The 24,000-nt window shown below is 38.8% G+C and overlaps 1 protein-coding gene and 1 long non-coding RNA gene across 3 annotated transcripts in view; both read right to left on the minus strand.

The window, feature by feature from the left end:
• cdh19 (cadherin 19, type 2) overlaps positions 1–24,000 on the minus strand; it is a 377,589-nt gene that overhangs the window by 207,559 nt on the left and 146,030 nt on the right. For both annotated transcript variants that reach the window (XM_065287947.2, XM_065287949.2), the window contains exon 6: positions 18,775–18,962. In XM_065287947.2, coding sequence (XP_065144019.1) covers positions 18,775–18,962 — 188 coding nt within the window. The remainder of the gene's footprint in view (positions 1–18,774; positions 18,963–24,000) is intronic.
• Positions 10,966–11,403, minus strand: LOC135777732 (uncharacterized). The gene is made up of 3 exons (XR_010544318.1): positions 11,325–11,403; positions 11,170–11,236; positions 10,966–11,084 (listed from the first exon to the last, which is right to left on the minus strand). It is a non-coding gene; the product is annotated as an uncharacterized lncRNA (long non-coding RNA).

Below are 24,000 nucleotides of genomic sequence, written 5' to 3' on the forward strand. Positions count from 1 at the left end.
AATTTCATAACTTTCCTACGTACGGTTCTATAGGCTGCCATAGACCGCAATGGCGGAGGAAGAAAAAGAAAACTAGCAGATACAATAGGGGTTTTCGCCCATTCTGGGCTTGACCCCAATAAGAAAACTAACAATCCCAATAGGGGTCTCGCTAATTACATAAAATGCAAATGGCATTTCGCAGTGGGACAAGTCCTAACTAAATAGGGAAAAGAATATTTCATTATGCACAAATTATTAAACATATAAATAATTTTAAACAAATAATTATTTAATGACTACATTTTATAATATTTAGTCATTAAACAATAATGGAAAATATTATAAAAAAAACCTTAGTGCACATCGGCTGAAGATCATTAGCCTAAAAAAGCTTCTGCTACAAATTCGAGTCATTCTATAGGTGACATTTCAGCACTTGACAAAGGGATAGTGACTCGTAAGTAGCAATAAAAACCCAGCTGCGAGCGATCGTTCAACGTGCATCTTTGGCAAACGCACATAAATGAATAATGAATGTTCGTTAAGTAGCACGTAGAAACCGCTCTTAAGTGCTAAGTTCAATCGTTATCGGGAAACCCGGCCCTGGAGGAAAAGCATACCGGCCGGATCCCAGTCACGCAGATACCCTCAGAAAACGGGAGATTTATTAACCCTCACCCGCGTGTGCATGTTTGTAAGTAGTAGAAGCCAGCGTGATGTTTGCTGTGACAGTTTTTAATAAAAATATAAAAAAATCAATTGATATTTGACGTCTATTAACATTAATATATTTATATACAAAATAAAGTTATATGGTCATGACTTGCACATTGTGTATTGCTTTAGTTTAATATAAAGTGCTAATTTGGTTTGATGTATTTTGAATGTGTCAGTCATTCTATTAGCCCCAATCAATCACAAATCATCGCTTCTCCTATTTCTTAGTAGGTGAACTGAATCAAATCTGCTGTCATCTGCAGTTATATACATTTTACAGAGACTAGTATTCATTAGATTTTAAGAACTTTTTTGCCACTTTTAAAACTGTAAAACTAAATTAAAAAGGTATCATATGATATGCGAAATGAGCATGTAAGCATATGTTTTCTTGTTTGCTCCACGGGTTTAAACGCCTTTTTTTCTAAAGAATAAACCAAACTTTATTGGTGGTGTTGGAGAATAATTTATATTGCAGAATAATTTATATTGTATTTTAACGCAATATAAATGTATCATATTGTTATTCTTTATATAAAAGAAGACTAATATATTTTTGACAACATTTTTAACTTTAAAACATACATATAAAGATGCTTAGTACAATAGCTTTGCTTCTGACAACAATTTTCTGTAATAAATCAGTAAATCAATCACAAAATGTGTTGACAGTGGCGAATAAAATGCTTGTCAATTCAAACAAAGCAGAAAGGTGTATAAAACCGCTTTAATTAACAATAACTAAACTGTGCTCTTTTGCATACCTCTACTTTTCTAATGTCTTTCTTTATACCACCTTTATCTCTTTAAAATATTGCTACTTTTAGAAATAATTTGTTTGCATTTTTTGTATACTGCACACTTTATTTGCATCAACTATACCCATTATAACATTTTCTACATTTTTCTTTCAATAAAGATAAACATATTTATTATTGTCTTAACTTAAAACGTAGTTTTTTAAAAATTTATGAATTAGATTTTATATAAATAAGTTTTGAAAAGTGTTGAATGCGAACGTGTGAGATAAGATATCTGGAAGGAGATGCGGCGTGTTTGTCTATATAGCCACATGTTATTAAATTTATTATTTTACTCACACATTTCACAAAGTACAAATTGTAGGTGTAAATATTCATAAACTCAACACTTCTGAGGTGTTTTCCCGTCCGTAAAAGGCGCAGTTTCTCTCTTCGCTATTTTATATGTAGTATACGCCTATAATATATGTACATTTTAAATTAAAATGTCTGTTCTATTTCTAGTCATTTATTTTGGTTTGACCAACTAAAAAAATACATAAGTGACATTAAGAGATTTTATAAAGTTAATTAATAATTTTTTATATAAATAAGTTTTGAAAAGTGTTGAATGCGAACGTGTGACCTAAGATACCTGGAAGGAGATGGGGCATGTTTGTCTATATAGCCACATGTTATTAAATTAATTATTTTACACAAACATTTCACAAAGTACATATTGTAAGTGTAAATATTCATAAACTCAACACTTTCGGAGGTGTTTTTTGTCTGTAAAATGCGCAGTTTCTCTGTTCTCAATTTTATTAGAGGTAGTATAGCCTACATATAAAGTAAATTTTAAATAAAAAATTATATTTCTAGTCATTTATTTTCGTTTGACCAACAAAAAAATACATAAGTTACATTAAGAGATTTTATAGAGTTACTTTTATCCATTATTTTAGTGATATTTACAAATCCACTGCATATTTTTACAGTTATGAATTACGGCTGAAAGGATTTTAAAAAATCATAACACTGACTGCCTATATGCACAACAAAGGTATTATTAAAGGTATTATAAATATATGTAAAACTAAATAAAGATATGCGAACTGTACAGTAGTAAGCATAGGCCTATGTTTTCTTGTTTGCTCTGCGTTGGTTTAAACACCGTTTTTCTAAAGAATAATTTTTAAACTTTATTGGTGGTGGTTGAGAAGAATTCCTTTCCATATGTAAAGCATTTACGCGCAATATACATGTGTCATATGTAAAGCATTTTAGTGCAATATACATGTGTTATTGTTCTTAATATATAAGAATAATAATATATTTTTACAACATTTTTAACTTTAAAACATGTATTTTTTATACCACATTAAACTCTTTAAAATATTGATAAAATATTGAAAAAAAACTGACATAATTATAAATATTATGAACATACAATGAAACAGTGTAAAAATTCGACAACACAAATAATTAAGATATTCATTGTAAGTAGTAGTAGCGGGCCACCATTTGTCAAAATATGATTTATGACCCCCTTGACAGGTGGGGTTTTGACAGGTGGTACCCGACCAGCTGTACATGCCATCCAGGTTTGAGAGTCGTATTTTATGGCTTTTAGACAGCGGCTGTCCGGACTGTGCTCGTTTTACGACGTGTCAATCAATGCGTTGTTTTTTCCCGCGTGTGTGTTTTTTGTCAAGCGTATGTTGTCATGTTTATTGCTGTCAAAAAGTTTAATGTTTTAGGCTGTCAGGCTTTATGACCGCTTCTCTCTTACCCCTCCCTTCTCGTCCCAGCGCGTCTCACCCTGCGTGTCTCACAGCGGGTGTGCGTTGTTGAATCTAAACTTTTGTAACATCAAAAGTTTATTTAAAGTCAAACAAGAATCATATATATTAGATGTATCTGGTTAAACTTAAATCTAGAGAAAAAATTTTTCTATCGATCTATTTTCTTTAGTTTCTGATCAGACACAAAGTTTCAGATGATGCTCTTATGACCGTGTGTGTGTGTGTGTGGGGGAGGGTAGATGCTTGCGCGTAATCTTTGCATGTTTATGACAGAACTTTATTGGGGTGCGACAAGAGATCGTCAGGAATCAGTTTGGATGGAGAAGAGTTGGTATACACAAACCTGTTGGTACGTATATGTGTTTCACTGTTTTCGTTCCAACATTTTGTCTGATTATTTAAAAACTAAAAAAATTGATCTCTGGTTTTGCAGCGGAATTGCCTAAACTCTTATTTACTATTCCTGGTAATTCGCAGAGAAGAGCGGCCTGAACAAAAAAGAAAAAAGACTGATCAAATAGGACGGTACTTTAGAACCTCCCGCCGCGTAACAAGGACATCTTGGAACAAGAGACGTCGAGTGGGTCGTGCCGTCCGGTGTGTATTTATTTAATCCTGTTACAAGAGTTTTAAACAAACTGTTTTTTTTTAATTTAACATTTTCTAATGACAGGTGTTATCTGTTTTAAGGGGGTGGATATCAGTAGCAAAGCGATCGTTGTGTGTACTATTGCAAGATCTATAGCGGATCTCCACGGTACGTTTATACTGCATAAGAAAAAGTTTTAAACAAATATGTTTTATTTAGATATTTTTCTAATAACATGTTTTATCTGTTTACAGTTTAGGATACAGACCACAATGCTTTAGACGTGTCTTTAAAAAAGAGAAAAATCAGAGACTTTTTGGATTTGTCTAGGACCATTTTAAACATTTTGTAGCAACTTGGATTTTACACATTACGGATACTGGATACCCATGTTTGAGTCTTACACAGTTCTTGTCACTTTTTTAAAATCATCTGGGTAGGTGACAAATTATAAATTGTTTTGCTATTGTTTTAAACGTGTGTTCTAAATACCTTTTGGTTTATTTTTTCATTGTTTATATAATCCGTTTTATACTCATTTTGGTGTAGTTTTTTCATTGTTTTAAATATTGTTTGTTTTTGATATCTTGTTTTTATACTCGTTATATTTTTGGACATTGTTTGATTATTTGAAAATTTTGGGTTTTTCACTGTGTTTCTGAATATTGTGGTAAAAAATAAGTGTTTAAAAATGGCCCAAAAACGTTATTCGGACTCTGGTTGTGGTCAGGCGGATAAAATTATAAGACGCGATGAATCCACGGATGATGCAGATGATATCACACTGGGGATGTAAAGGCTGATAGAAACTGTCAGAGCTATGAATAGAGATCACGCTATTGCAGACGGTTTCGCAGATTTAATAAACACAGTGCATTCCCTTTCACATGCCCCGCCAGAGCCGAGTATGGTCTTAGATCAGGATGTTTTAAACACGCATCAAGTCTTTGAGATTCCAGAAGCTGGATTTATAAATCAGCAGATTGAACCTGGGGCTTCAGATACTGATTTTATCAATAATCAAATTGAACCAGAGGTTCCAGGCGCTGATCTAAACGACCATCAGGTTCTCGATGGGGCATCCGGGAATTTAGATGTTCAACAGGGTGGTGAGGGGTTGGACGACCCCCATAATAATTCTGAAATGGCTGATATGGGTCTAACGCCCGACCATGTTGAGAGGCTAGTGACAGACAGGGGTGAATTTAATGGCTATACCGTCGTTCCTTATACAAGATTTAACAGTCTGGAAATACGCAGGAATATAGATCTGAGGTCAATAGCTTCTACAGATATGGCCTCGTACGTTGTATTTTTGGATAGTGTTCTGAATGAAACAGTCTCAATATCTAGAATATTAGCGGGCGAAGGGGGAATAATGCATGTATTATTAAAAGGAGAAACATTAACGTTTGACATAAACGCGCTGCTTACCCCCGCCAATGATTATAGCGTCTCCGCGCTCTCAGATCAGCTTGAAAAAATCATGCAAAGCAACAAAGACGTGTGCATTGATGACAATCTGATGTTAAATGTGTCTATTGTCAGAAGCAAAAACGGTGGTGCTCGCAGAAAATTCTGTGATCTAGCACACAACGAGGTAATAAAAAGAAATAGAATGAATCTTTTTTGCCCCACAAATATGTCTGACAAGCTATGCTTCGCACTTTGTCTGGCACACTTCCTGAATCCCCAAAAAACAGACCCAGAATTAGTACCCATAGCTGCTGTAGTAAAAATTGTAGTTTTTCACAGATCAAGCACTGCTGGTTTGGAAAAATACATGACAAAAAATAAGTCCCACTACAAGACAGCGTTTCTCTATCTGATGTGGGAGTGTGAATGGCTCGCTGCCAAACAGTCTGATCCTGACATAATCGCCTTTATGGCCAGCTACACGCACCCCGAGAGACTGAAACCCCGCGACGCTCTATTTGGCGGTCGCACTAACGCATACAAGCTCTATCATAAAGCCGCTGAAGGTGAGAAAATCAGATATGTTGATTTTACAAGTCTGTACCCCTTCTGTCAGGCCAAGAAGTGTTACCCGATAGGACATCCCCAGATAATTTTAAAGGATTTTGAACCCCTTGAAAATTATTATGGGCTTATCAAAGCTTTAGTGCTACCCCAAGAAAACTGCTGCACCCCGTGCTCCCATACAGAGCCAATAATAAACTGAATTTCCCTCTCTGTGCAACCTGCTGTGAGGAGCAGAATCAGTCTACCCCCTGCGATCACACAGATGAGAAGCGAACGTTTTCAGGGTGTTGGGTCAGCCTCGAGCTGTTAAAGTCGATTACGTCCATAAAGGCGATTACGTCAGGATCAGACTGTTTGGCAGCGAGCCATTCACACTCCCACATCACCTCGACATTCAACCCATACGCCTTCTCCAAAACATCCATTTTGGCCTCATGCTGCCTTCTGTGTACAGCGTGCGTCAATTTTGTCACAGGATGAATGTCATATTCATTAAATTTGCATGAATGCGAATGCCAGAGGCACCCCAAAAACTTGAGTGCGCATCTTTCATTATGAATATTGTTATGAATATGATTTTGGTTATGATTTTGGCCGTTATTGATGTAATAACCGTCCAGGTGGTAGGATCCGAATGACATCTCGCCGCGATTTAATGCATGCTTGACATCGACGCTGCGCGAATGACTGACATATTCAAGCCATTCGATGGAGGCATTTGAATAGGCTTTGTTTTTAGTCAAGTAGGCGCCGTTGTGCGTCAACGCTAAGGTGTCTCTCTCCAGATAATGGGTCTCGTACACGGCCATGCAGCACGATGCCAGTGTTGTGTATCTGAAGGGGTCAAATGCTGTGCATTGTATAAACTCATCACGATATTTCATGCACGCCTCTCTCAACAAAACAACATCGTTCTTGCCGTAAAGAGCCAGCTCTTTTTTAAAGTCAAATACTTCACACTCTACGGTTTTGTACCATTCGTCAAACTGTTCTCTGTCCTTCTCAGACATTGTGTAATATCCGTACATTTTTTTTGTCCGGATATGGGCCTATGTAGTTTTCATTCTCCACCCTGTTAAAGTGATGCGGAAAATAGCCCTTCTCTACACGGGTCAGATTCATGGCAGAGGCTGTCTTGGCTAAACGCATTGGGAGAAATGAGAAGCTATCGAGAAATCTTTGCTTGTAGCTTTCGTCAATCATTAATATCAAACGACAGCCTTGCATCGTGATTTTAAGAGGGAGACCCACCTTTGTGAAATATTCCAAAAGAATAAAATTGTCAAAGCCCGAAGCATTGTGAGCTATCCACATGTAGTTGGTGTACCTAGGGTGTCTGAATCTTTGCACGAGCTGTGCGACGCAGTCGGTGCCCTCTGCTGTGAATTCTTCACCCGCAAAAGTGATGGCGCATACAAAATTTGCAACATGTTTCCCACCCTCGTAGCGCGTCTCAAAATCATAGAAGATGTATTTCTCACTGGGTGTCTCGAGCCTTAAGGGCTGAATAAAACACTGATGAGCCCCATCGGGTGTCAACTCCATGCCACAATGAAGGCACCTCTCCGGCGGGCATTTGTGCGGCTTTGGCTTGTCACCGCTAATCTAATAGCGTTGATTACTTGTTGGACAGTATTTGGTCACGTCACACTGGGCAAACTGATGACTCAGTGGAGGCTTTTTATGCATTTCATAACAATATTCTGATTTGCAGTACCGCAAACAATCACCGCAGTGTATCGTCTTCGCGGGGTGTTTGTAGCAGTCGGGGGCATTGCATATGTCACAGGCGTATCTGCATCTGTGATCTCTTTTATTAGAAAAACCGTTGTAGCAGTAGTCGCAGACGTACTTGCACCCAATAAAGGCCCCTCAAATTTTTTATCATGAAATAATGACTATCTGGCAGATAGAGAAACACTGTCTTGTAGTGGGGCTTATTTTTTGTCATGTATTTTTCCAAACCAGCAGTGCTTGATCTGTGAAAAACTACAATTTTGATGTTTAGCAACCTCTCAAACAAAGCAACGTCATTAAACCGTATCATGTCTTGGATTGAAAATCCAGCAGCATTTTGCATGTCAGCAGCTATGGGTACTAATTCTGGGTCTGTTTTTTGGGGATTCAGGAAGTGTGCCAGACAATGTGCGAAGCATAGCTTGTCAGACATATTTGTGGGGCAAAAAAGATTCATTCTATTTCTTTTTATTACCTCGTTGTGTGCTAGATCACAGAATTTTCTGCGAGCACCACCGTTTTTGCCTCTGACAATAGACACATTTAACATCAGATTGTCATCAATGCACACGTCTGTGTTGCTTTGCATGATTTTTTCAAGCTGATCTGAGAGCGCGGAGACGCTATAATCATTGGCGGGGGTAAGCAGCGCGTTTATGTCGAACGTTAATGTTTCTCCTTTTAATAATACATGCATTATTCCCCCTTCGCCCGCTAATATTCTAGATATTGAGACTGTTTCATTCAGAACACTATCCAAAAATACAACGTACGAGGCCATATCTGTAGAAGCTATTGACCTCAGATTTATATTCCTGCGTATTTCCAGACTGTTAAATCTTGTATAAGGAACGACGGTATAGCCATTAAATTCACCCCTGTCTGTCACTAGCCTCTCAACATGGTCGGGCGTTAGACCCATATCAGCCATTTCAGAATTATGATGGGGTCGTCCAACCCCTCACCACCCTGTTGAACATCTAAATTCTCGGATGCCCCATCGAGAACCTGATGGTCGTTTAGATCAGCGCCTGGAACCTCTGGTTCAATTTGATTATTGATAAAATCAGTATCTGAAGCCCCAGGTTCAATCTGCTGATTTATAAATCCTGCTTCTGGAATCTCAAAGACTTGATGCGTGTTTAAAACATCCTGATCTAAGACCATACTCGGCTCTGGCGGGGCATGTGAAAGGGAATGCACTGTGTTTATTAAATCTGCGAAACCGTCTGCAATAGCGTGATCTCTATTCATAGCTCTGACAGTTTCTATCAGCCTTTGCATCACCAGTGTGATATCATCTGCATCATCTGCGGATTCATCACGTCTTATAATTTTATTCGCCTGACCACAACCAGAGTCCGAATAACGTTTTTGGGCCATTTTTAAACACTTATTTTTTACCACAATATTCAGAAACACAGTGAAAACCCCAAAATTTTCAAATAATCAAACAATGTAAACACAGTGGCCCTCATTTATCAAAAGTACGTACACCAAATTTCCAGCGTACACCTAGCGTACACCCAAAACCACGGTGACTTTGAGATTTATCAATATGGACGTTGGTGTACGGCGCGCTCAAATCCTACGCCAGCTCAGGAGGTGGTGTACGCACATTTTGAGTTAGTGCAGAAATGCGCAAACAATTCCTAACACCACAAAACGCACTGACAAACTAAAATATATGATATATTATGATGACCCACTGTAAAAAAACAAAAACATAGTAATTATAAACTTCAGTGTTTATTTTTATGCAACATGTACTTCAATGTTTAATTTGTGAGACTTTACCAAAGCATTTGATTTGTAGGCATATGTATTCCTTCAGTTGAGAGCCTGGGCGCTTTACCTGACGTTTCAGGGCAAAGCATGTGAGCGGAGCGGAGCCTTGAGCGGTGCGGTAATATTAACATCAAAGCGCCTCTCTAAAAATTTCGCTCGCTCAGCACCGCTCGTTGAACCCAGAACGCCCTTAATAATTTGCTAGTTCGAGAATCTGTAAAAACGTCTAGCAATAAGTTATGGAATTCAAGCCTTATACATAAATGTAAAGTAAAAATCAAAGGTAAGATTGGACAGGAATAAAACATTGAAAGGAAGTGCGGAGAGACTGTAAAAGTCAGCAAATATTCATCCTGGAATCTGAAGCGGCACATTGCAAGAAAGCACAAGGATGTGCTACGAAAACATGGTAATAATGCATCAAAAGGTAAGCTAGTTACATACTATTCGATGATAAATAAATAGCTACACATGAATAGGTAAGGTAAAATGCTTGTGTTGAATGGAGCCATAAATCCGATCATGATGACATGCGGCCACGAATTATCTTTTATGCTACATTATGGACACTTCTTTTTCTTATTTAGTTTAAAGTATGGCCATAAATATAAAATTTGTTCCCAATATTCAACAGTTTGTTCCTTGGAATGAATTATTATAATATTTCGTAATTACTATTACAATTATTATTACTTCAAATTATGAATTAGCCTAGTAAAACATGTGGATGTCGTGGAAACAAATTGTTAATTTGAATTATATCCGGAGCTCCGTATCAAACTGGATCTTAGCTTACAAACAACTGTATGTAAATACAGAAAAACACACTACAAAAGTTACTGCATCATTTTAAAATATTATTTAAAAAAAACTTAACCAAACCATTAAGCAGACATATAATTTAGATGTAGGCAACATTAAATAATAATAATAATAATAATAATAATAATAATAATAATAAATAATTATTCTTCTAAATATCAATTAAGCATCATTAATAATAAAAATAATAATACAAATATTACAAAACGTCATGCAATTATTAATGTGTCTTTAATCAAGCTCTTTAAACTCCCAAATAAAACAATTTTGTTTCTTTCCACTTCCCTGGTTTCTCGTCTTTCCCGTCTTCTATGTGTCAATGTCGTAAAATGAGGGCGTGGGGGAGGTGGAGACTTGAATTTATATGGGCGTGTTATTCTTATGACGATCGTTTTCAGACGCCGCATTTATGAAGGGCAGATATTGCTTACACCTGAATTTCAGAGGTACGCACAGGTTCATAAATCAGGCGGTGAGAGAAGTGTAAGCGTAATCTTACGCCAACATATACGCCCGTTTCTACGCAAGAATGATAAATGAGGGCCAATAAAACTAAACCAAAAATATAACGAGTATAAAAACAAGATATCAAAAACAAACAATATATTTAAAACAATGAAAAAACTCTACACCAAAATGAGTATAAAACGGATTATATAAACAATGAAAAAATAAACCAAAAGGTATTTAGAACACACGTTTAAAACAATAGCAAAACAATTTATAATTCGTCACTTACCCAGATGATTTTAAAAAAGTGACAAGAACTGTGTAAGACTCAAACATGGGTATCCAGTATCCGTAATGTGTAAAATCCAAGTTGCTACAAAATGTTTAAAATGGTCCTAGACAAATCCAAAAAGTCTCTGATTTTTCTCTTTTTTAAAGACACATCTAAAGCATTGTGGTCTGTATCCTAAACTATAAACAGATAAAACATGTTATTAGAAAATATCTATATAAAACATATTTGTTTAAAACTTTTTCTTATGCAGTATAAACGTACTGTGGAGATCCGCTATAGATCTTGCAATAGTACACACAACGATCGCTTTGCTACTGATATCCACCCCCTTAAAACAGATAACACCTGTCATTAGAAAATGTTAAAATAAAACAGTTTGTTTAAAACTCTTGTAACAGGATTAAATAAATACACACCGGATGGCACGAGCCACTCGACGTCTCTTGTTCCAAGATGTCCTTGTTACGTGGCGGGAGGTTCTAAAGTACCATCCTATTTGATCAGTCTTTTTTCTTTTTTGTTCAGGCCGCTCTTCTCTGCGAATTACCAGGAATAGTAAATAAGAGTTTAGGCAATTCCGCTGCAAAACCAGAGATCAAATTTTTTAGTTTTTAAATAATCAGACAAAATGTTGTAACGAAAACAGTGAAACACATATACGTACCAACAGGTTTGTGTATACCAACTCTTCTCCATCCAAACTGATTCCTGATGATCCCCGATCTTGTCGCACCCCAATAAAGTTCTGTCATAAACATGCAAAGATTACACGCATGCATCCACCCCCCCCCACACACACACACACGGTCATAAGAGCATCATCTGAAACTTTGTGTCTGATCAGAAACTAAAGAAAATAGATTGATAGAAAATATCAGATTTAAGTTTAACCAGATACATCTAATATATATGATTCTTGTTTGACTTTAAATAAACTTTTGATGTTACAAAAGTTTAGATTCAACAACGCACACCCGCTGTGAGACACGCAGGGTGAGATGCGATGGGGCGAGAAGGGAGGGGTAAGAGAGAAGCGGTCATAAAGCCTGACAGCCTAAAACATTAAACTTTTTTGACAGCAATAAACATGACAACATACGCTTGACAAAAAACACACACGCAGGAAAAAACTATGCGTTGATTGACACGTCGTAAAATGAGCACAGTCCGGACAGCCGCTGTCTAAAAGCCATAAAATACGACTCTCAAACCTGGATGGCATGTACAGCTGGTCGGGTACCACCTGTCAAAACCCCACCTGTCAAGGGGTCATAAATCATATTTTGATGAATGGTGGCCCGCTACTATTGTAAATAGAGTTACATGTATTAGGCTCACACTAAATTTTCTGTTGCACTTAGTATAAATGTGCATTGCACGTACAGGCATCTTAATAGTTGTATGTGCTGTTATGCTGGCAAGAAGGGGTTGACGTCACTTTGCTGTTTTAATAGCAATGTTAAATATTCAGCAATGCCCTTATTAACTTCTGGAAACAACCGCAATGACAACGCATATAAAAATGTAGTTTTTATGCGCCACCTGGTGGATTTTCTGTGAAGCGAAACACATTAAGGGAAAAGGGAAAGTAGCCCCCCCCGAAAACACTTGCAGAATTCTGCGAGACAATTTGGCGAATGCCATGGGAGAAAACGCGCATTTTTAAAGGCCACATCTGTATATCTAAACAGTCAGCAGATGGTTTAGGGAATCTCTATTAGGACAGTCAGAAGAGTAATTAAATTTAATGCGCTGTTTCTCCGTGCCGCTCACTGAACAGAGAAAAGGCAGAGAAAGATTATCCCAAAGTGTATCTTGTTTTCTTGCAGTTTAGAATGAGTCAAACAGGGCTGTTCTAGATTTTATTTATTTCTCTTCTGCTCTTGTAAGCTCCGCTATGCGCTTGTCCAGTGCACACTCTCAAAGTGTCCGTGTGCAGCACCGCTCCCCCAGTTGAGTTCCGCCTTTTGGTTTCGGTCCGCGTAGATCTGTTAAAATTTTTGCTAGGTGCGTGTCAGGCTACGCAGAGCCTGCGTACAACTATAAATCGCCCATAACAATTCCAGGAGGGCAGAACAGGAAACATTCCAGAGAGCAGGTATGGAGTCAGATGGGCAGAAGAGAGATCAATTCTTTCCCCACCATTGATGAGTTATCTTGTCAATTAAAAGAAAACATTTGCACAAAAAAATTAGTTTCGGATGAATTTTTATGTTAATCTGCAATACCGCGATTTATGAAAAAACTGAAGCCAAACTGTTATTTACTAATTTTAAACTCCGTGTATGTTTTAATAATCGTTTTTAATCTGATCTCTAACAAAATTCATTCACAAAAATGCAATTATTTTATCCTGGGTGCCAGGCTAAAATAATTTCTGACATTTCAATAATTTCTGACATTATTATTATATATTATATTATAATTACATTGTATTTTTTGTATTTTCATGTATTTTTATTTTTGTAACAATTTAGTTCCTTTTCAAGGGACCTTCAATATTGTATTTTATGTATTTTAATGTATTTATATAATTGTAGCAATTTAGTTCCCTTTCGAGGGAACTTCAACGCTGCATCAGAGTTGACGCTATGCGGAACGCCTACAGCATGACGGCGTCTGAGTATGTATATCAAATTTAACCAATGGTTGGGTGTGACGTCATAGACGGAAGCCAGAGAGCATAAATATGGCAGAAAGGAACCCCCACTTTAACTTTTTTCACCTCAGCAGCTATCTGCATGCTTCCTACATGCTAAAACTCAGTCACACAGCATTCGGGCTGTGTGTCGTTGTTTTGACGAGTCTCGCGGCTGAAGTCCTGTGTCCACTACTGAGGTGGTGTAGTTTATTTTGACCGTGAAGGTTCTGCTTCGGGAGGGTTTGAAAGCACGCACTGCGGTCACTTTTAACCCGAACGGGAGCCCTATGCAATGTTTTACCTCTGAGGAGATATATATTGTAAGCACAGCCCTTCTCTTTCTGACTGGTTCAAATCTGCGTCTGCTAAGGCAGTGTACACTTATCCTTGCTGCCGGGGGGTCTTGGGAGCCCACATGCCGGTTTCTCCCGCCCCGATTGGTGGCCCATGCTTCACTGTTTGACGTTTTAGATGATGTTCGCATGCCTCGAACGGGCCTCTGGCTGCGCACGCGGCTGGGGTTGCGCTGGCTGCGCACGCGGCTGGGGCTGCGTCGGCGGCTCTGGGCGCTGCGGCGTCGGCGGCTCTGGGCGCTGCGGCGTCGGCGGCTCTGGGCGCTGCGGCGGCGGCGGCTCTGGGCGCTGCGGCGGCGGCGGCTCTGGGCGCTGCGCGGGGGGCGGCTCTGGGCGCTGCGCGGGGGGCGGCTCTGGGCGCTGCGCGGGGGGCGGCTCTGGGCGCTGCGCGGGGGGCGGCTCTGGGCGCTGCGCGGGGGGCGGCTCTGGGCGCTGCGCGGGGGGCGGCTCTGGGCGCGCTGGCGGCTGCGTCAGCGGCTCTGGGCGCGCTGGCGGCTGCGTCGGCGGCTCTGGGCGCGCCGGCGACTGCGTCGGCGGCTCTGGGCGCGCCGGCGACTGAAGTGGCTGGGCTGGCAGGACAGTAAGCTGAGGCTGGATAGACAAAGGATGTGGCGGAGACGCCACCACTTCTTTCCTCCTCTTCTTCTTCCTGTTCCTGGGTGCAGAAGGTGCAGAAGGGAGAAAACAGGAGTAGGCGTGGATGAGGTAGATGTGAGAGATGCCCCCAGGGTCGGAGAGGCGGGAATCAAACTCAGTCTTATTGACCCAGCGATGAGACCCCTAGGGACCGATGGCTGCGGACCGACTGCAGACTCCTCCTCCCGGGGACGTTGCTGTAGTTTAAGACGATCCAGGAGAAGGATTGTCGAGACCAGTCAGGAGGTACCTGTTGACCATTCGGTCAGAAAAACAAGCCCTTTTGTCCAATACCTTTTGGGGATAGTCCTGCAGGCTACGCCCCCTCTGGGAAGGAAACATCCCCATTCCAGAACGTGAATCGGCGATGAGTCCTTTCCACCATTCTGGATCCTCGGCCATAGTCCGCTGGGTTCTGTTGTGGCACGTTTGTTCTGTCAGGATTTGCGGACACAAAACACGAACCCAAATGCAGACGTTGACTAAGAAGGGATTTATTAACAAACAGGTAAAACAGAAAAATAAAACCCATGAGGGGGAAAACAAGACAAGGGAAAACACGAAGCTAAACTAACACTAAACTTAACAAAACTAACAATAAACCTTTCAAAACATAAAACAGGCAATGACTAAGACTTGACTTTACTTACAGCAACCAACAAGATATGTGACAAGACGAACGTGCACAGAACAGCAAAAACAAGGACAATAAATAGGGACAAAGTAAATTACATACACCTGGAAAATAATCACAAGTAAGGGATCGGGGAAAAAGTGACGAGACCCGGGAAATGCGTGGTCAGAATAAACCAATACTAAAACCACCCATTTCCCACATAGAACATATGTACTGTCAGAACCCTGCCATGCTAAACTAGATCTAAATACCAACAAGGATCTAGCAGGATTCTGACAGGACTCAGATCAATAAAAGTACAGTGTGAGGGCCTCCTTTTGGGGGAGTAGGGAGGGGGGACAATCTGTCTCTGGCATGGTTTGCCCCTATTTAAAGAGATAACTTGTCAATGGCAGATAAAGAGTAAAGTAATGAATTTTTTAAACCTTGCAGGCTGAAACATCAATCAAAGAAAAGGTTACCTAGGTCACTGAATTGCACTGCAACTACATGTACCTCGAGTTGTTTATCATTTGGGAGCTGAAGCCATTCGCCTGAGATTAGGTAAGAGGTTAATTCAGGGGTGGGCAATTCCTGGTCCTGAGGGCCACAGCCCTGCAGAGTTTAGCTCCAACCCTAATCAAACACAGCTGAAAAATCTAATTGAAGTCTTCAGGACTGTTTGGAAATGACATTCAGGTGTGTCGATTAAGGTTGAAGCTAAACTCTGCAGGACTGTGGCCCTCGATGCCCACCCCTGGGTTAATTCATGATTATCAGGCTGATTAAGATTGTTGGGCAATTTAATAGTGAAATTGTCAGTAGTCGAATGTGTATATGCATAATACAGGCAATAATATGCCAAAATAAATAAATGAAAAGATGCAGGAAATCATTCACAATAGTGTGGACCCCCCTCAAGAAATTAAAGTGCTTCCCAGTAATGCCATCCTGGCACCGGCCTGGTTATCAATATTATCCTGGTTTTGTGAACTGTAAAAAAAGTACTGATGCAAACCAAATTTAAAATTAAGCTGCACAACACATGCATTCACAGCAATCGCGGAAGAAACAAACAGAGTAGAAAGGAGCTTTAAACTCAACAGATCACATAATTTAATGGAAAATGAATAATGTAAATGTATCAGTACAACTAGATTTCCCCAAACGTGAACAACATCACAAACATCTCGTTATTGCTTTAATTGGTTAATGCTGGACAGGGGTTTGAACTGTGACACAGTTAATTGGTTAATGCTGGACAGGGGTTTGAACTGTGACACAGTTAAATGGTAATTAAAAAATCATGCAGTAATACTGCAGCAATCATTACGTCTCTAGACGTGACATGTGAATGGCCCCTTAAAAGTTTAAATCAGTTACCAAAAAATGTTAAACTAAGTAAATAAAAATATTTCTGCAGGCCGGAGTATTTTTGACAGTATGCCGGTGAGAGGGGGGCGGGCCGCACATGGCCCAAAGGCCAGAATTACAGACCCCTGCACTACATGCCTAAGGTTTGCACCGGGATGGATAAGGCCTTTTTGTACCATGAGCCAGGTTATGTTCCACAGGGAACCAGCTAATGTTCCTATCCCTATTATCTTGCAGGCCTTTTGTCCTCCTCCTTTTAGAGCACCAGGCCAGGAAAAGCTTAAATTGATCTGTCCAGTGTGAACAATGCAGCTCTTTAAAGTAAATGCCTCCTATCAGGCAATCAGAAAGAAATGTAAATTAGTTGTTTCTGGTTAAATTACGTGATCCTACTGCAAGCACATTCATTACTAGGCAACATTGATTTCACAGAGTGGAAGGTGAAAGAGTGATTTTACGATTCCTGGATGAAATCACTCGCCTTTGATTAAAGACAATGAGAGCTGATTTTAAGGAATATAGCCAAATTCGTGCTAAATTACTGATTCAGTCAAAAACTCTCCAACAGCTTCGCAAACCAGAAGCTTCAGCTTACAGTACCTGAGACTATAAAAGTACTACAGGTTTCCTGTAATTAATGAAAGTAGAGATGTATTTTATTATTATTGCCCTATCATCAATGCATCAAATGTGCAACAAACATAACACAAAACACCATTCACACACACACACACAAACACACACACACACACACACACACACACACACACACACACACGCACACACACACACACACACACACACACACACACACACACACACACACACATAGAGAGAGAGCTTAACATAAACGCCCAGGACAAGTTCTGCAATACTGTATGTGTATATGTTAAACACAATTTCTGAAACTTTGCTTCATTTTCTGAAAACATTAAACACAAAACATCATTTTCAAGCACTATTTTTTAAAACCTCTGACTCTCGCGAAACACTTTGCCTCAAAACAGTTTTACCTGTGTTCAAAATCAAACACTGCTCTCAAAACAGTTTTACCTGTGTTTAAAATCAAACACTGCTCTTAAAACTAGCTACTATTCAAAACTTGTTGGCAACCAACAACATCAACCCTAACCCTAAACAGCTTTTTTCCACTATCAACCGCCTACTCTGCCCACTTGACACCTCTCAACCTCCTGACGTTGCTGGCTTATGCTCCAGATTCCAGGATTTCTTCCGGAGAAAGGTAGAAACCATCCACCAGCAACTTCAGCTCTCTAGCTCCTGTCACTCAACCACAGTACCGCTGCTGGATACAAAGTCTCCAATTGCCTTCATGCCGGAGGACTGCCTCTCCTCTTTCTCCTTGCTCAAAACAGCTCAAGTTTTTGAACTAGTATCAAAGGCAAAGTCTACAACCAGCAAACAGGATCCTATGCCAACTGCCTTGGTTAAGCCATGTCTTTCAACTCTGAGTCTCACCCTGGCCTACATCATCAACACCTCCCTGTCTTCTGGGGTGGTCCCCACCAGCTTTAAAACTGCTGCGGTGACCCCTACACTTAAAAAACCTGGCCTAAACCAAGATGATCTAAACCACTACCGCCAAATCTCCAATCTACCTTTCCTATCTAAGTTACTGGAAAGAGCTGTGGCTTCCCAACTTGATCATCATATGCTACAACACAACCTCTATGAGCCATTTCAATCTGGTTTCAGGATACAGCAATAGCACTGAAACTGCCCTAATCAAAATCACAAATGACCTTCTCATGGCAGCTGACTCTGGGCTTGTCAGCATTTTAATACTTCTGGACCTCTCTGCTGCCTTTGATACGGTCTCTCATTCCATTCTTCTCACTCGCCTTTCTGTCTCAAACCAGTTTTACCTGTGTTCAAAATCAAACACTGCTCTCAAAACATTAACAAAGTGATCAAAATGATATACACTATCAAACAGTCAGTAAACAATACACCAAAAAAAAAACATTGTTCAAAACATATAGTTCTCAGGGAGAAATACATTTTTACAATGTATTTATTTGGATGCATTTGTCTGTCTTTTATCAGACTTACCAATTGTTATAATTTTTATTTGTGCTCTTCAATTATAAACTATAGGTAAAATGCTAGCAAAAAAACTTGAGAGAATTGGGTGGAGCTGAGGGGCCACTGCTGCAAATACCTAGAATTTAGAAAAAATGTCACTTTTATAAATTATTGCATATACCAGAAATATACTGTTTTACCTGAGCCAGGATAATAATACCCTCTTGAGTTTTTGGGTCTGTCTGGATTGTGAAGGTGCTGCTCTCCTCTAGGTCCTCTAAGCTGTAATTTATTTTTGCATTCATGCCAATGTCCCTGTCTTCTGCCATTATTCTGCCCACAGTTGTTCCCACTGGAGCCGACTCTGATACTGAAAATGTGTACAAATCTAGACATAAAGAAGAAAATTATTAATTACGTACCTCTGAAAATACAAATATGCTTTAGGAAAATATGCAGGGCAATATGCAGGAAAATATTATATGTGCCATATTTTCTGCTGCCAACTGATGGCTCTATGACAATAAATAAATATTGGCATATAGATGTTTTCAAGCCAGGACTCCTATCAAATAATGTGAAGTTCAGGGCAGATTGGACATTTCATGTTTGATTTACAACAAATTCCTGTTTTATCGCATTGCAGTTTTTATCTATTGCTTAAACACTATAACCAGGTTTTAACTAAAATTTCAAAACCATAATGCCATTTATCAAAAAGCACACCTATTTCCCTAAACTATAAACACTACTCCCCTGTTTTGACTAGGGATGGGCACGGATATTCGAATATTCGATCGGAAATAGTAATTCGAATTTAAAAAATGCTATTCGATTGTTTTTTTTTTTTAATGTGCCACCAAAGGGTTGCGACTTATTTAATGCTTTTTCACTTTACAGACTTAAATGTAAAATATGAACATTAATTTGTATGTATTTCTGATTGTTTGGCAATGCAGATTGCAGACGAATTTAAGTTTTTCCTTTATCTCCGGGTTTGTCCGCAGCGCGCTGTGTTTGGCCACTGGCTCAGTGAGGGCTCACGTGTTATTAAACGTGCTTCTCCGCCGCCCGCGTCAACACATCATGGGAGATTTGTAAGCTTTCTGTTATAAAGTCTACTTTATTTTGTTAATAACGAGAACAAAATTCTTCCTTCATTCTCTTTCGAAAATGAACCGGATAACTGCACATGGCAAAGCAAAGCTCCGTCTTTGTAAAATGTTGTTAAATTAAAGGGATACTTCACCGATTTAGCATTCAGCTTTGTATCTGTAGAAACCCGGCAGTATTACTGAATGACCATGTTTCCCTCCATCATTTCCCCCTGAGAGGAGAGATATCTGCATTTTGGTTCTGCAAAAAAGTCCTCCGATGATGCAAAAATCGTCATATTACATCATCGGAGGACTTTTTTGCAGAACCAAAATGCAGATATCTCTCTTCTCAGGGGGAAATGAGGGAGGGAAACATGGTCATTCAGTAATACTGCCGGGTTTCTACAGATACAAAGCTGAATGCTAAATCGGTGAAGTATCCCTTTAAGCTAACATTAGTAACTTTGCACAGTCAACAATAAGGTATCGAGCCGCTTACGTTATTTGTAAAATAATATTAAATACAGATATTCAATCTTGTTCAATCCATCTGTTGTTTTTATTGGATAACCATCATCACGAGGAAGAGTTTTCTCCGCAGCACCGTCATTATTGTATCTAGTCAGAAGAACGGGCTTTCACCGAAGCAGGTAGGATAAATATGGTTTTCTTTATTCACAAATACATGTCAAACTAATCTGAGAAGATATTTATATGGCGACTGAGCAGTCGGTTATGTAGATGTGTTTTTTTCGTTTGCTCCGGGCTCTGTGGTGTTTTGAGTCTGTTTAAATGATGATAGCCTACTTTGTCAAGTCCTCAAACTTTAAACTTCGCAAGTCCTCAAACTTCGCTTAGATTTGGGGTTAGTATATAATATTTGGTATAATATAATGTATGTAAGATCAAACAGTAATGAATTCATACTGACCGACTTGAAACTAAGGATTTGACTCAGACTTTGCTCCATGTGGGGTTTTAACGCCTTTTTCTGTAGGATATTTTTTAAGAAGAATTTAAGAAAATATCTATATTTTTACATTGTTTTCAACTTAAAAATACATACATATATATACATACAGAATATAAGTTTAGCTTGTTGTGGATATTTCCTAATTATAAGCCTTCTGTATAATTATGACAAAATGAAAAATACAAAACACACATGTCTTAATTAACATAATTTAAATAAACGAATATTCGAATATTCGTTCTTTATGAGCTTAAATATTCGAATAGTAAATTACTGGAAAACGCCCATCCCTAGTTTTGACACGAGTCAGATTTGTTCAGCTGTCATTGCAAATCTCTACACACAAATCCCTTAATTTCTTATAGCCTACATCAGTGGTTCCCAAACTCTTTTTACAGAGACGTACCCCCCAGGGATTTAACATCATTCTGGGTACCATCTCTTACTGTTGTGGTCTTGTTTTTTTTTAAACGTGCATTTTAAACACATGTACCTTCATAAAATAACTTATTTGATTAAACAGAACTTTATTATACAAATCATATTTTTTTTAAATGACAGTTTGAATGAGATGGATGTGCTTGAAATTACTTGCATAACTCTGGGATGTTTGGTTCTATCGGAGACAGTTTTAGTCTTAAATCATTCTTTATGCAAAGTCTGTGTTGATATTTGTTCTTTATGCTGGTAAGTGCTGAAAACCCACTTTCGCACAGGTATGAGAAGGGCATTAATGTTTTCAAAGTGCGATCTGCTAAGGCAGGAAACTCTGCACGCAAGGCAATCCAGAAATCTGGTAGTGATTTTTGTGTAAACTCAATTTTCAAAGTGCCACTCGTAGAGATTTCAATGAGACTCTCTTGCTCAGAAATGGACAGGTGTGCTGTGGGGGTGGCAGAGAATGGATGGCGAATCCAGTTGTTAGCATTGTCCGTCTCTGGAAAATACCTCAGAAATTGTGCGGACAGCTCTTATGTTTTATTATGTCGCGTTTAACGCTGTTGGTAAGGCTGAGTCCATTTGTTAGCAACATATCACTTAATGACGAAAAGGCTTCAGTGTTGTTCTCGTTAAAGAGCCACACAGATCCAAAATCGAAACTTACCTTAATTGCAGTGTGTCATGTAGCTGTCCATCAATGTAAACAACGTGTAAAGTAGTTGAACCAAAAAGTGCACTATTAATAAAGTTATTGGCTTCTAAAGTAGGGAGTCCACTTTGAATCGCTGAAACGAGTCGTTATAGGGAGTGAGTCTTCTTCCTGATATTATCCACGTCACACGAACTTATCCACGTCACATGAGATACTAATCTCCGCCTACAGCCTTGCCCGGGAGAAACGAAAACTATGACCCGCCCACAGCTAGTTTGTGTGTGAGTGTAAACATCAGCTCACACTGGCCCTTATTTATCATTCTTGCGTAGAAACGGGCGTATATGTTGGCGTACGATTATGCTTACACTCCTCTCACCGCCTGATTTATGAAGCTGTGCGTACCTCTGAAATTCAGGTGTACGCAATATCTGCCCTTCATAAATGCGGCGGCTGAAAACGATCGTCATTAGAATAACAAGCCCATATAAATTCAAGTCTCCACCTCCCCCACGCCCTCATTTTACGACATTGACACATGGAAGACGGCAAAGACGAGAAACCAGGGAAGTGGAAAGAAACAAAATTGTTTTATTTGGGAGTTTAAAGAGCGGGATTAAAAACACATTAATAATTGCATGACATTTTGTAATATTTGTATTATTATTTTAATTATTAATGACGCTTAATTGATATTTAGAAGAATAATTATTTATTATTATTATTATTTACTGTTGCCTACATCTAAATTATATGTCTGCTTAATGGTTCGGTTAAGTTTTTTTTAAATAATATTTTAAAATGATGTAGTAACTTTTGTAGTGTGTTTTTCTGTATTTACATACAGTTGTTTGTTAGCTAAGATCCAGTTTGATACGGAGCTCCGGATATAATTCAAATTAACAATTTGTTTCCACGACATCCACATGTTTTACTAGACTAATTCATAATTTGAAGTAATAATAATTGTAATAGTAATGACGAAATATTATAATAATTAATTCCAAGGAACAAACTGTTGAATATTGGGAACGAATTTTATATTTATGGCCATACTTTAAACTAAATAAGAAAAAGAAGTGTTCATAATGTAGCATAAAAGATAATTCGTGGCCATGATTTTGTCCGCATATCATCATGATCGGATTTATGGCTCCATTCAACACAAGCATTTTACCTTACCTATTCATGATGTGTAGCTATTTATTTATCATCGAATACTATGTAACTAGCTTACCTTTTGATGCATTATTACCATATTTCGTAGCACATCCTTGTGCTTTCTTTCAATGTGCAGCTTCAGATTCCAGGATGAATATTTGCTGACTTTTACAGTCTCTCCGCACTTCTTTTCAATGTTTTCTTCCTGTCCAATCTTAACTTTGATTTTTACTTTACATTTATGTAGAAGGCTTGAATTCCATAACTTATTGCTAGACGTTTTTACAGATTCTCGAACTAGCAAATTATTAAAGGGCGTTCTGGGTTCAACGAGCGGTACTGAGCGAGCGGAATTTTTAGAGAGGCGCTTTGATGGAATATTACCGCACCGCTCAAGGCTCCGCTCCGATCCGCTCACATGCTTTGCCCTGAAGCGTCAGGTAAAGCGCCCATGCTCTCAACTGAAGGAATACATATGCCTACAAATCAAATGCTTTGGTAAAGTCTCACAAATTAAACATTGAAGTACATGTTGCATAAAAATAAACACTGAAGTTTATAATTACTATGTTTTTGTTTTTTTACAGTGGGTCATAATATATCATATATTTTCATTTGTCAGTGCGTTTTGTGGTGTTAGGAATTGTTTGCGCATTTCTGCACTAACTCAGAATGTGCGTACACCACCTCCTGAGCTGGCGTAGGATTTGAGCGTGCCGTACGCCAACGTCCATATTGATAAATCTCAAAGTCACCGTGGTTTTGGGTGTACGCCAGGTGTACGCTGGAAATTTGGTGTACGTACTTTTGATAAATGAGGGCCACTGTGTTTTCAGCGTGTGTTGTTTTCACTACCAAAGGAGACTTTTTCAAGGAGGGATATACTAAACGTGTCTGGCTGTGAAGAATCAGTGGTTAAAATTTATTTTTATCGGAGGGATTTAGACGTTTGAAAATGAAAGTGGTTCAGTACCCACTTTATTTGGAACAACATGCGTCTCCTAACCACAAACTGTAAGTATGATTATAGCTACATACTTGCTTAAAAGAGTGTAAAATGTCTATATTCGTTTTTATTGCTTGGATTAATGATGAATGATAT

The sequence above is a fragment of the Paramisgurnus dabryanus genome, chromosome 22 (assembly GCF_030506205.2).
Source record: "Paramisgurnus dabryanus chromosome 22, PD_genome_1.1, whole genome shotgun sequence".
NCBI classification, from domain to species: Eukaryota; Metazoa; Chordata; class Actinopteri; order Cypriniformes; family Cobitidae; genus Paramisgurnus; species Paramisgurnus dabryanus.